At 43.6% G+C, this 14,196-nt stretch overlaps 1 protein-coding gene across 1 annotated transcript in view; it reads right to left on the bottom strand.

Moving 5' to 3' along the window:
- The window catches only part of si:dkey-40c11.2 (drebrin-like protein A), a 30,311-nt gene that overhangs the window by 4,188 nt on the left and 11,927 nt on the right, over positions 1–14,196 (bottom strand). The window contains exons 2-9 of the mRNA XM_041937205.1: positions 8,084–8,139; positions 7,814–7,926; positions 6,784–6,858; positions 1,877–2,020; positions 1,541–1,618; positions 1,296–1,447; positions 1,089–1,143; positions 110–184 (exon numbers count right to left, since the gene is read on the bottom strand). Coding sequence (XP_041793139.1) covers positions 110–184; positions 1,089–1,143; positions 1,296–1,447; positions 1,541–1,618; positions 1,877–2,020; positions 6,784–6,858; positions 7,814–7,926; positions 8,084–8,139 — 748 coding nt within the window. The remainder of the gene's footprint in view (positions 1–109; positions 185–1,088; positions 1,144–1,295; positions 1,448–1,540; positions 1,619–1,876; positions 2,021–6,783; positions 6,859–7,813; positions 7,927–8,083; positions 8,140–14,196) is intronic.

Below are 14,196 nucleotides of genomic sequence, written 5' to 3' on the forward strand. Positions count from 1 at the left end.
ACCCAGCATTCTAATAACCCATTCAGTTCTTTGACAAAGCGCTAATTCAAAGCAACAATAAGACATTATGCAATCTGTATAGGTTTACAGTAGTCTACGAGTAACTTACCGCTGCTTTCTCTATGGATTCACTCCTTCTAAGACGAGCCCTCATATCTTCCTCATGCTCCCTCTGCTCCTGCTCCTGTCAGTGCAGAAACACAGCGGCAGGAGTATTTACATATTCACGAATGCATTTCAGTGCTTTTAATCTCTCCATTTAAAATAGAACTATTTGAAAAAGTAGATGACACAACACTTTAGACTTGTGAAACTTGAGTGTTTTGACATTTAGCCCTAATTAATTATATAAAGAAATCAGTGCCCACTCTGAATATGGCAGCCGCCAGTAACTGCTGACACAAAGCAATACCTTGCAAGGTACTTTTCAGTTATTATCTTGGACATCCCTGACATCTGCAAACCCCTCGCTACACATAAACCCTTACCCTCACCTGTCACAAATACAAGTATACTGCCAGTAGTCTGCATTCAGAGCCAAGCTCTCAGACAGACTCAAGTTAATGAGAGAGGTTACTTCGTCAGCCATGGCCATGCAAACAGTGCACCTCCAAAATAGACATTTACAAAAACATCTGGTATATCAGCTAAAATTTCAAAACACATAATATTTAATATTGCTTGAACATGGGGGCCACAACCAAGGAGTGTTTGTGCATTCAGCATACTGTATGACTCCATGTCAAAATGTCAAGAAGTCTGGCTATTTTCAGCACTTTAAATGCATAGCAACAACTCAGAGTACATGACAAGGACTCTGTGACAGGTTAATTTGATTGTCTTTAGGCGAGAAATGATAAAGTTATTTCAAGTATGTTAGTCCCTTAAATGTCTCATAATAAACAGAATGATCAGCAGTGGGTACACAGACCGCTTTTCCCTTTTCAGTCCACATGGATCAAAGGATCAGTTATAATGTCCTCAGAAAAAATCCAGTTCTTACACAGGGGCCAATGAGTTCTGGTCAGTCTAACCAAACTCAAAAACCAGTGAAATTCTAGCAAGATATACACATCATTTTCACTCACCCATCTAAATTTCTCCTTTCTGCGCAGCTTTTCTTCTTCCTCTGCCTGTTTTCTTCTGCAACAGAAAAACAAATTAAACAACACCACTTATTAATATCCAAAGCACAGCGTCGTCACTCATTCAATGAATCTACTTTGTTCTTCCAAGCTATAAGATCACACCGCCACTGGAGGGCACTATTGTCAGCAGACAGACATTGTTCTAACCTCTGCTCCTCAATCATCTGCAGCTTCTCGTCCATCTTTCTATCTCTCTCTTCTGCATCCCTCCGTTCCTTTAAAATTCTTTCTTTTTCAAGGCGGCGTCTCTCCTCTGATGCTCGTCTCCTTTCCTCGTCTTTCCTCTCTTCCTCTTCACGCTGACACACCCGACAGGAAACAATGGGAGAATATATTACACTTATATTACACACTTATATTACACTATACTACAGGAGGCTACTTCAGCTTACCTCTGCACGTGCCCAGAAGGACTCTCTGTTTATGAGTCTCATCTCCATTGCAGCATTGGTTTTTCTGTAGTTTGTACCCTATAAGAAAAACAAAGGAACAGTGAATACAGAGCTTCTTAAACTCCCCAATAATGCACACACACTGCATCTTTTTCAGTGACTTAAAACCAAATTATGTCAAATAATTTCATTATTTTCATGAGCATGACTGAATGAACAACAAAGTTTAAGGGGGTGACCTGCAAAACAAATTTCTCCCTTAAATTATGTGACAATGTGTATATGAAAGTCTCTGCCTCCATCTGATGGGCAGATGCGGTACTGCAGGAGACTCACCACTAATTCCTCCTTGTCCGCGGACCTGGAGCTCTTTCTCACCCACTGTGCAGGAGTATGGGCCTGGGCCTTGCTGAGCTCTGCTCTTATCTTCTCCTCTGTCACGTCCTCCACCTTCTCTGCACTGATGAACACATGCGCTTCCTGAAACATGGAGGGCAGGGAATAAGAAAGGGATGGCAAGTTGAGTAAAACACATGTGAATTTAATCCACCCTTACATGCTTTACTGTAGCCACACACACACAAACAACCACACGCAAAGACTAGAAATCCATACAAAAGTACACACAGTCCCTCTGGCGGTTAACTCTTGGTCTGACTTGGAGTTATGCAAACTCAGAGCCAAACAGTTGTGCAACTGCTTCAGTTATAAGTATTGTGAGAGAACAAAAATACTTGCTGGCTTTAGCGTCAGGACAGGAATGCATTGGTTTGGATTGTTAGAGATTGCGGGGGGTGGGGGGTAGGAAAAAATGAAAAATAGGGGGTGAGATGGGGAGAGTGAGAAAAAAAGAGGGTGAAAGCATGTGTTGAAAAAGGTAGAAAAAAGCAACAGTTGCTCAATACCTGGGAGTCAAGCTGTAGGGAGATTCACGGATTTGTAAAAAGAAAAAAAAAAGACAGATCATGTTCAGCAACCACAAACCAAAACACAGCGTTCCATTGCTGCTACTTCTATTGTAGGTGTTAAACATTGGCTGAACTCATGCATGTGTACTGTACAGGCATTTGTATGTGGCCAGAACCTCAGCATAATTTCCATGGAGAGTAAGTCCAAGCTTGTTGATGGAAGGCCAGGTCTGTCAGCCTCCAACAGGAAACCACAGCTTTATCTGAGTGACAACACTGACACTGACACTGAGCAGAGCGTTCAATGTTCCCTATAATACATGTCAGTACAGGGTATAATCCATATCACTCTAGCTGTCACTGCCAACTGCGCACACACAGACCAGACAAGCAGTCCACAGAGCTGCCAGGGATGCTGGGAAAATCATGGAAACAGACAAAACCACAATCTGCCGAGAGAAAAGCTCTCAGTTCAGTTCTGCAAAGTGCAAGCGTAGAAAATCACTATGTTTGCCCAATACTGACACCAACCCTGCATCCTCGTGCGGTGGAGTCGTTCAAGCAGAGCAGGTAGAAAAACTGCAGGGGTTAGCGATGGTATCGCTCACACTCCAAAGAAATGCGCTCACAGTTCTGCATGGCGGTTCATGTAAATGCAGCGCAAACGGGTCATTAAACACGCGCAGTTCAGACAGCCGCATGCTGGCGACTCTCCCAGACTGACGAGCTCACATAAAACAGATAGCAGATCGCACCTTTTTCATAACTCTTCTCGTAACACAACACGGCTGGGAGTCATCCAACGGCGTTCAGGTGCCGGGATTTCAAAACAAATCTTTTTTATCCTCTTGTTTAAGATGTAAACCGCCGGTGTTTGAGATTAAATAAAGCCGCTACCCTCCTCTCAGCCGCTCACCTTCCCCTCATTGTTCTTTCCCCTTTTATTTTCACCCTGTTCCAACCTCATAAAGTGTTTTGCTGCGCATGTAAAGATTTCACAAGTGGCAGTCAGAAAGCTTCAGTATTTCGCTCTTTCCATTTAAGTTTCCAAAAAAACTTCAGTTAGTAAGCTGCTTTATTTAGGCGAATGTGTCATAATCACCCCCATCCATGCCCATTACGGCCAAGATGAATGCTGTATTTGAACCAACAGCCTATTTACAATTCATGGCAGCGGTGACCTTGGCAATAAAAACTGCCTGTTTATATAAGAATATATGGAACTCAAGGTGATGTGACAGGCTGAGAGCTACCAACTCGATATAATTGTGCTCAACTCTGCACAAGCTGTCTACTCTGGGAGCAGACTGCTTCACGCAGTCCCACTCTGGAGTTCTCTGTCGACCGTGAGAGGCAGTGGGTGGATGTGAAGTAACTCCAGGCTGACTCAGCTGATCGATGGGTCACTAATGATAAATGTTGTCATTTGCATGCAGAATTTAGATTTTGTTACACCCGTCCATCTTGTTTTGCAAATTTTTACTCTTTTTTTAATCTAAAAAATAACCTTAAAGCTGATTCATGAGTAGTCAGACGAGGCTGTTGCATTAATCGCACATTGTGTTGTTAAGGCGATATGCCATTTACATTTATAATGGGAGTTCTTCAGTTGAAATAAGACAGAAGGAGCGATAGTGTTGATTGATATGAAACTAAAGCCTCTGCTCTCAAGTGTGAGTCAGGGCGAGATGACAGATTTGACTGATCTAAAGAGCTCCAGGGTTTAGTGCCTTAAGCCAAACATGTTGCTTTATTCCTTGTTTACAATAGAGGCACTGTTCTTTGCTGAAATCCAAATCTCCTGCTCCACCTTAGAAGACATCTGGGCTTATGCCAGGCTGTCATGTGGCCAAATGTGGTCATGATTGTAATACACAGATTAATTATTAGATGGGGGGGGGGGGTTAATAACAAGTTAGAAAAGCTTCAACCTCTGCTGTGTCTTCATTTCCATTTTTACAGCCCTGTGCGGTACATTAGATACTCAGATCTCCTGCAGGAGTGTAATGCTCTCCCCTCTAACTCAACTTTACTCTGCTGTTATTTCAGTGGAAATGCAGAACAATGGAAACATCTGCACCCTATTCATATTTTAGCTTTCATAACACAACGCCACACTGGAGTACAGTATGCAACGTACCCAAATCTGCTGCCGCAGACTCGCCTTGACAAAACCCCCTCACTGCCAGCTGGGACATGCAGCATAGCAAGCCAGAAAGACAGAGACAAAGTGAGAAGAAGAAAAAAAAAAGCAGCAGGAAAGAGAGAAGGAAAGAAGCAAATAACAAACCAACACAGTGCCAAGGGAAATTCTAACGAACTGCATCCAAGACAATGAAAGCCAGCCTTATAAGAGAACAAGCAAACTGAGCTCCCAGCTATTACCATCAGTATGTATGTAGGTTATCTCAGTAGTTTTGTTTCCCAGTCATTGCGAGGTCAAGTAGGAATTTAGCTGAAAATGTGTGGTTTGAGGCTGCAGCGTCTGTTTATTTTTCTGTTAAACGTTAAAATACAACCTTGACTTGCAGGGTTGTTGATATAGGAAATATCTGCAACTATCCTATGACCCCTCTGTTTTCATTTCTCAAAGCAGGTATCATGCATGAGCATGGGTGGAAAAAGCCTGCCTACTGCCTCCTCAATCTTAAAATCTATACGGTGCTACTGCTCATTTTTGCCGGCTGGCTGTGAGGTGCCACATTCCTGAACAACTACAGATAGACAGAAACCATATAACAAACCGGTTTGAGTAATCATTTTTAAAGAATTTATCACACACCGACCACACGATTTCCCACACGGGGGCATGACACAGACTGCTGTGCCGTTTTACAAGCTTCCCACGATGTTTAAGTCGGCCTTTGCCAACATATGAAGCAAGATCCTTTTCATCCACGAACGACGTATGTGCCGGGAAAGGCGATTAAAGACGATTACGTGGCCTTAACGGTGTGCGAAGGACGTCACGCCTGCTGGCAAAGTTAGAGTGAACAGGCGACGAGACAGCACAGTTATGTATCATCACCGCCGTCTGCAACGTTTCTGCAAATGCAATCCTTATGTTTGGCTTTGCTGTTCATGGTGCAAGGTGACACGGTATGTTCTCTTTTAGCCCGAATTACCTTCAAGTCATAAATCTGAGATTGAATTGCTGAGCAATGAAAAGTTACACTTACTATTGCCTGTTTTGATGGATTCACAGAGAAGTGGGATGGCAGTCACACAAGTGAGCACTGGTTAATTTCATTGGCGTGACACAGGCGTGATCGTTAATATGCGTGTGTGTGTGTGTGTGTGTGTGTGTGTGTGTGTGTGTGTGTGTGTGTGTGTGTGTGCTAAGGTTAGAGGTCACACTTCTCCCACAACAGATGATTTTCTTCACTCCACGCTATACTGACCATGTAATCATTTCTCTACAATTTTAAAACCATAATGAAAAATGTACAGACGCCCAAGGGTGCTCACACACACACACACACACACACACACAGTCTCACAGAGAGAGGTTAGGGGCTTTTATACAGCGGGTCACAAAATCCCCGAATCAACATTCACTCTTTAAAAAAAAGAGACAAAAAAACAACAAACATTCCACAGATGCTTCTGCAGTTGACTGGGTGATGCCTTTATATGGAAACTAGTAAACCCAGGGGTCAGCTGAACCTCTCCTGGTAAGATTTAAACTAAACAAACACAGTTTGATGTGCACAGGCAGAGAGGAGAAGCTGCAGCTGACACCGTGACGGACAGAGTTTCTCGGAGACCGCGCACACCTGAATCATAAAAATACACAGGAGTTCTCCATTCTCTACCCCCTCTGCTTCCCGCCTCTCCTGTCACCACCTGAGCTTGTGATGTGACTTTGTGTTGCACCACAAACAATGGAGCTTTCAACCCAAAACTCAGCTGGCCTCCCACCCCTGGTAGCGACAAGGCAGATCAATCTAACACAGGAGCAACACCCGCAATAGAGCAGGAAGTGGACTGAAGGCAGGAAACTCTCAAAACAATACAAAGTAAACTGCTGTGTGTAAATATAGAGTTTGTGAGCGCAAAGTCTAGAGTCCAGTGATAACGAAAACAGAACAGGACATGACTTTTTTTTCTCTATTTCAGGTATTTTAGAAGATAAACAGTCCAAGATATTATGTTTACAACGTTTTCATGTGCTCTACTGATTCTGGCCCTCCTCAGTGCTAAACATGTCACAGCTGAGGTCATCTTTGATGCACACACAAGCAAATGGACAAACTACAGGATGGAGTACACATCAGCATATGTCAGATCCAAAGGTTAGCGATAAGTGATGAGGCACATCCTGGTTTACTCCACCTTGAAGAAGTTTTTGATGGCTGGAATGTGGCTGGCACATTCTGTCCTTCGGTAGTCATCCACATTTTGGCCGACCTGCGGACAAACACAGGATGTGGACACTTACATTCATATCATACCTCTCTCAGAGGAGACGGAAAAAGAGGAAGACAGGCTGAGGAGCAATAGGATTCACACTGCTGTAGGCTAATCTGTGTTTCTATGCAGACTATGCAGCATTATCTTGTACTATGCAGCAACTATGCAGCATTATCTTGTGCATTTATAAACCTAACATTGGAATTATGCATTTGTATGTGTTTTTCTTCAACATTGGACAAACCTCTGACCAAAATCAAACCATCAGAGCTGCAACGCAATAAACCTTCTCCCGGCATCTGTTTCTGGGTCTAATTCATGACCAGGACATGTGTGTACTGTATATATGTGGCTTCCCACGATTGCATTTGAGCTTTTATCTATGTTGTGGAAATGGTGGATTTTCAGAAGTAGTGGCAACCCACCTGTTTACAAGAACTCCACATATAAAAAACATTCTGAGTCATTTCAGTGTCACACAACCGTCTGGCGAATGTCAGACACGGAGCTCAAATGAGTAGCGTTCTGCACGTTCTGCTCGCCCTGTGATTCATAAGCTTTAGCGCCACAATGACGTAATTCTCGCACTCACACCAGTTTCCCACATGTCAGATGCCAAATGAGCATGTGTCAAAACGGCAAAATGGCACCATACAATGCGAAGAAGCCAAGTAGGATTTCCTCCAGAGCATTTCTCAGACTAAGAAGTGCATGGGTGTTTTCTGTATGTGACCACTTAAGATGCTAAACCCATTATCTTGGAATTTCTAAGCGTCTTTGCTGCACCTAAATGAATGAAAGTCTTTAAGCCCTTGTGTGTATGATACCTACTATTGCCATGCATTATGTACGTGCACAGCATGTGTGTTTTGGTAACTTGTGCTGCTGTTTCTTTAATATGATAAGCTTGTGCTTACAGGAGCTAAGCCCCACGAGCCTGTCTGCCACTCACCCAGCTGATCAGAGCAATCCGGGGGCCTCCTGTCTCCATGTTTGCCACTTTGCACAGTCCGTACTGAGGCTTGCAGATGTGAAACTTTGCTGCCAGCTCTGGCACGCCTCCCGCTGTGAGAAAAGAGGCAGAGATAGGGAGAAGATGGAGGGAACAAAGGAAACTGATGGAGAGCGTGACAAGAAAAATGCTACTTTTTCTTTCGACAGCAAATCGTAAGGATGTTACAATAATCGCTAAACACAAGAGGCATATGACAGTCCGCCTTACCTCCCGAGTCAGCCAGTTTGAGCTTGTTGGTGACCCCATCATATGCGAAAATTGCCCTGTGGACAAACAGACACACACAGGTCAGCTGCTGAGAAATGTGGGTGACATACTTGGAATGTTCGGCATTAGAAAAAACGCCAATGAAACACAAGTTGAGCTTTTCTGGACTAAACGTGTTTGATTTCTGTGTGCCCGAGACTAGAGGCTCATCCAAAACTTTCCTATCAGAGCATGTGGCCAGCTGGGTACGCCATGTGTTCAGTCTTTCATTGTGCACAGGGGACACACACAGGCACGCACACATGCACAGCCAGATGTTTTACTGCACATACTTCGTCTAAACCATAAAGAGCTTCCCGACAGTGCGAAGCATCTCTACAATGCACCAACAAAAATCAATTATCTTCAACCGTGACACATGCACTTGTTCACTTTTTTCTGTCCTATCTCCCATTCTGCCTGTTTCACACAGGCCTTTACTGTACATGTGTAAAACAGGAAACACTCAGCCGCACAATGACCTTCGTTCCTAGCGTTTGCCTCACAGACAGATGGCTCCTGAATGTGAAATAAATGAAGCCGGTGACGTTCGCAGCTACAGCGTTTCTGACACTTTGCAGGTAAAAACCTGTCCTACCACACCCTTCAGCCAGACTGCAGGCCACTATGGCAACCCAACAACTCATGATATGTTTCCATGAGCCCACTGAGGTGCAAATGAACAAAGTGCACGGTGACTGTTTGCAGATTTCACTAGATTTCAGTCAATCAGTATATATGTTAGCTTTTTAAAAAGATGAATGAGATGTTTACCTTGGTACTTATTATGCTACACATCTTCCTGGCTGTTATCCATTGCGCTAGTTCAAAATTATACCCATATGCTATTTGACATGACAGGCTTCTAACATAATCCTGATTCATGTGTGTGTTTGAAGCACGGCTGGGGGCAAATGTGTGTTTGAGTCTAAGCGACTTTACGAGGTTGCCTACAGAGAGAGGAATTGTCAAAGCTTTACGGGACCGTGTGTGTGTGAGTGTGTGTGCACACAAGGATGTGCACGTATGTGTGTCTGACTGCGTGTCTGTGTAAATTTCTCTCTGTAGGACTCCTGGGGGTGTGTCACTAACATCTGGAGCTGGGTAGCGAGAGCAGAAGGCCATGAGCAGCTATTACAACGGGCCAAAGGTGAATTGTCTGTGTGTGCATGTGTATGTGTGTTTGTGGATGTGTAGCGGCAGGAGGGAGGGAGTGAGAGACAGTGAGAATGATACACACAGACGGAGAGAGAAGAGAAAGGATGAGTTGAAAACGTTTCAGCTTACTTTACAGAATCTACCATAATGTTAAAAACATCAGCTTTGTATTGAGGTTGGACGATTGAACAAATATATTGGCTGTCTGTGATTGGCTGAGTCCATCTGATTATTTTTTAGCCGATTGTTTTGATTTCACATTGCTAATTGAATGATCATTGCATAGCAACAGACTCTGATTCAGTGAACTAACAATAGCAGCACAAACAGGTGAGCGGGGCTCTAACTCTGTGAATTAAGGGTATTTTCTCCACCAAACCAGAGGTGGCGATCGATAGAACAGTGGAAAGAGTAACCAAGATGGTTCTGGTGAGTTTGTTTCTGACTGAATTAAGTGTGTTTCGCAATTTAACAAGGCAACTGAGCTCGACTTAGTTTGGTTAAAGACAGAAACTTGAATTCAGGAGGTGCACGTTGTATCTTTCTGTTTAATCAGGAAAATAGAGGTACCTAGTGCTTCAAGAGCAGGTTCCCTAGTGGCAGGCAAACAAAATGATCCGGTCTTCTCATCACTAGTGTGGGCAGTGGGGACTCCCCTGGCCCCTTCACGTGCCTCACACACAAATATATCAACAAATCACCAGTTTTCAATATATCATCCAACCCTATTTGGCACCAACAGGCCAGCTGAATCTCTCTGAATCACTCTGTTATTTCTTTCCTGATACAACAATGCTCTGTCCTTCCAAGGAACAAAGAGTGATGAAAGTCAATCAGTGTGTGTGTGTGTGTGTGTGTGTGTGTGTGAGAGAGAGAGAGAGAGAGGACACAATAACCATATTGTATGCCTATTGAGCAAGCTGCATGTTGGACCTGCTTGTGTGGGGTGTTCACTGCAAATCCGTCATGTTATCTATCAAAAGTATTAGTAAGATTTCACTGGATTATGACGCAGTTCATGGAAACATCTCCACGACAGATACACAAGCTTTGCGTCACCTGGATCACTCGCGTGTCTCCCCTAAGGGATATCGGAACAATAACTCCAGAAACAACACATTCCTCTCCCTCATTAGCCTTAGCAGCATCCAGAGCTTAGACACAAATCCATATTTACTCTTGGTCCTCACGACATTCCTAAAGGTCAGCATTTGTGAGCAGTCAAGGTCAAAGGTCACTGTGCCTCTGAAGGAGTCTTAATTGCATGTGCAAATTCTCCACCCACAGAAAACAGGCTTGCACATGAGGATACACTCTGCTGTGGGAGACTCTTTGTTCTGCCAGAGCTTTCACTCAGATGAGGTTTGCACAGATCCTATTTTCAGGCATTTTCCTCCTCAGGACTTTACTTAATCCCTGTCTTGGATGCTAACGAGGCCAGTGGGTTTACACATGCAATGATTTTACGAAAGCAAACAAAATAAAAAATGGTCATAATGGATTAAATCTGTTTTAGAAATGTATTTTCAGGGTCAGGATCAGATCCCTTTAATAAACTTTATGATGCTAAAGCATTTGGAATATTCATCTCTCTCCTTTTGCCTCCCCCGAGGAAGGACACGTACCCCTGAAATGCACTCGCACAATAAAGTTTATTGAGGGGATCAAAATACCATCCTGAACCTTTTTTTCTACTTTTCCTGAAAGTCTCATTTTAAGGGCTGTTCATCCCTGCAATGGCTATATCAAAAGATTATCTGCACGGTTGAAATTTAAATAAATTCTGCTACTACAGTATATAATTGGTTCAGTGACTGTGCCAAAGGATGTAAGACATGAAATGAATCTTTGATGAAAAGGTCTGCAAAAGTTCACAGTTCTGGATATTACAGATTACTGCAGCAGATCCTAATGTCTGTGGTAATTAGTGGTGTATTGGAGCAAAGTTGATCCATAATATGTCCGGATCAACATGCAGGTGAGCAGATTAACAGATTAATTGCAAAATTCAACCACAACAGTTTTCCTGCTGCTCTCACTTTTGCAAGCAATACTACCCTAAATGTCAGTGCACAGCTGCGAGATAGACGAGACAGATGTGAGCTGTGTTTTCCTCTGAAGCGCAATGACAGGGTTACAGAAGAGCAACTGATTTATAACTTAAAAGCCGTCACTTCGGCCTCCATTGAGTGAAGTCTCGTAGGCTATGACTCTCCAGTGGTGTAACTGGGAAACTGGGCATGCATTACATGCATCATAGCAATAGATCATAGGACTGTGATTGCGATGTTGATTGCACCTTCAATAAGAAATATCTGCTGCCTTCCTTTCGAGACACCGGAGCTGCTCCAGTCTCTGCCTCTCTACAGAGGCTTGCAGCAGCTACATAAGAGCCAAAGTAGCATATTTTTAAATTAATCCCTAAAATACCCTAAAATTGATCCAATCCATGACTCAAAACAATCTGAACTGTGAGTTTTGGGATCCTTTGAACCCCTAGTGGCAAAACACCGGACATGCCGTCAGTGTGGTCTGGACGGTTGAGGTGTTTACGTTGCTGAAGTGTCCTTGAGCAAGACAATGGATCCACAAGGAGTTTTTTTTCAAGACAACTAGGATGGGCTGTCTGCACCACTTGGTTAGCTTTGCTACTGTAACGCAGCTGTAGCAGCAGCAGTAAAAGCAGCGGAAAAATCTTTCCTAACAGAACAGATAGACCCCCATTCCTTCACACATGTAGGTTTCTTGAGAGCTACCCTGACTGATGAGAAAAACAGACTCTCTTATGTCTGTACTCCAGCCCACCTCCAAACCCAGCCAGCTATGACCTCAGCTCTGAGAGAGGGAGGGGCAGAGAAGAGAAGAGAAGAGAAGAGAAGAGAAGAGAAGAGAAGAGAAGAGAAGAGAAGAGAAGAGAAGAGAAGTATAAATCTAAGGAAAGAGGCAATTATTAAGTGGAGTGGAGTGAGGGGCATGAAAAGACACGACAAGAAAAAACAATGATGGCATGATCTGAAACAACATCAACTTTTTCTTAAGTAATTAACAATGATAAATCTGTGTGTCGTTACCACAGCCAGCCACTAAATGCGGCTACATAACAAATAAACAGCCATTCATCTCTCAGTATCCTAAGACAGAGGCACGCATCATTACATAAACACAGACATGCACACACACACACACATAAGCACATGCGCACACAGTCTACTATAAGCTTGAGCCAGTAACAATAGAGACGGTTTGTTTTGGACTGCCAAAGCCTCTGTAATACCTCCAAACATGCTGCACTCTACCATTTCAAGGGGAACATAACAGAAGCAGATGGTAAGCTGTGCTGGAGAAGGCTTGTTTTCACTTATCCAGGTGTTCAGCTGCACCAGGCTAAACTACGGGCCCTTTCAGCGATGCGCAGGAAACACTTGAGCACAATGCACACACCTCTGTTGTATTACAATTTCTAAAGAGCCTTAGGGAGATTTTCTTCTTGGACTGTCTTGAGATTGTGTTTTGATGCTCTCAGGGAATGCATTTCTGTGCATTATTATGCAATAAGACAGCACAAAATGAATGCACGAGGACACATTTTGGGCCCCAGAACCAATAACAATTTCTCATATTCCTTGTTTCCCGTCACCATCTCCACCCTCTCCATATATTCTGTTGATATCTCACCATCATTACTACTTTAAATTCATTATTCTGTCCTCCTACAACACATATTTCTTTCCCTCCTTCTTTAAATCCTGTAGCACAACATACGTCTTTCACAAACAGAAGCAATATCTCATCCTCATCTTCTCTCCCCCTCGACTCCACACTCTCTACCCTCTGTGTCTCTCCGACGGGGAGATCTTGTGGGCTCGTGGGTCATTTATTCATTCCATCTTTGCCAGTGGGGGAGATATGAGAGATTTGCAGTTATGCACGCTGTTGCGTTATGATAAACTGCACATGAAGAGAGGGATATGAAAAAAAAAGGATGAGAGGCTGGGAGCTCCCTCCAGATTTCACTGCCCAGATTAAGCTGTGCATCAGATCATTCTTCCGCTGCTTTTTCTCTTGCTCTTCCTCTTCCGCATATTGCACGCACTTCCCCAGCGGCTCCACCAACTCTCATGAAACGTTTGTCGAGACCTGTGATTTTTAGCAGCGCAGCCTTTTAAAGGATTATTCATGCTCTAACCTCCATCAGATTTGTATTTTCATTACATCTACCTTTCCACAAGCTTCTCTCTGTTCATTTCATTTTACATCATGTGTTTTTTTTTCTCCCTTCCCCCCTCAGACCCCCAACTTTTTACTCTTGGCTCAAAGCTGACCTGGGCTCCAAGTGCTATTTTTAGCCTGTCTCCGTCTACCTCTCTGTCTGTGCTGGAGCGGGGAACTCAAGAGACGTCCCCGCAGCTCACAGCGCTCATTTCCTCTCACCAAACATGGGCAAAAAAACGTCCAGCCAGACTCCACTGCTGAAAAAGTCATTTCCCCCTCCTGTCCGGCATGTTACTCATATAGTGTCCATGCAGCGACCCCAGTGGTGCACGCATTCCTCCATCCGTCTGGACTGCAGAGACATGTGGAGGTTTATGGGTAGAGGTTGAGAAATGTGAGTAAGAGAGAGGAAGTGACGGAATGAGAAGCCGATAAAGTAAAAGAAGGACAGAAACGTACTGGATTTGTCTGGCTTGTAGAGGCCTGCAGGGTGGTGCAGTGTGCTCTGAGGTCATGCATCACCATAAACATCATGACTGAAAAACATGGAAAAGTAAACCACAGGCACGTTCGAACTGCAATATGGTGAAAGACGTTGGGGGGGAGCTTTAAATAAGGGAAAAGCTTTATTAGGTTTTATATTGCCCTGCTTAAAAAACAAATATTCACATAAAGAGGGTTGATGGTTAGCGCCCTCTTCACAG

Source organism: Chelmon rostratus, chromosome 5, assembly GCF_017976325.1.
Source record: "Chelmon rostratus isolate fCheRos1 chromosome 5, fCheRos1.pri, whole genome shotgun sequence".
NCBI classification, from domain to species: Eukaryota; Metazoa; Chordata; class Actinopteri; order Chaetodontiformes; family Chaetodontidae; genus Chelmon; species Chelmon rostratus.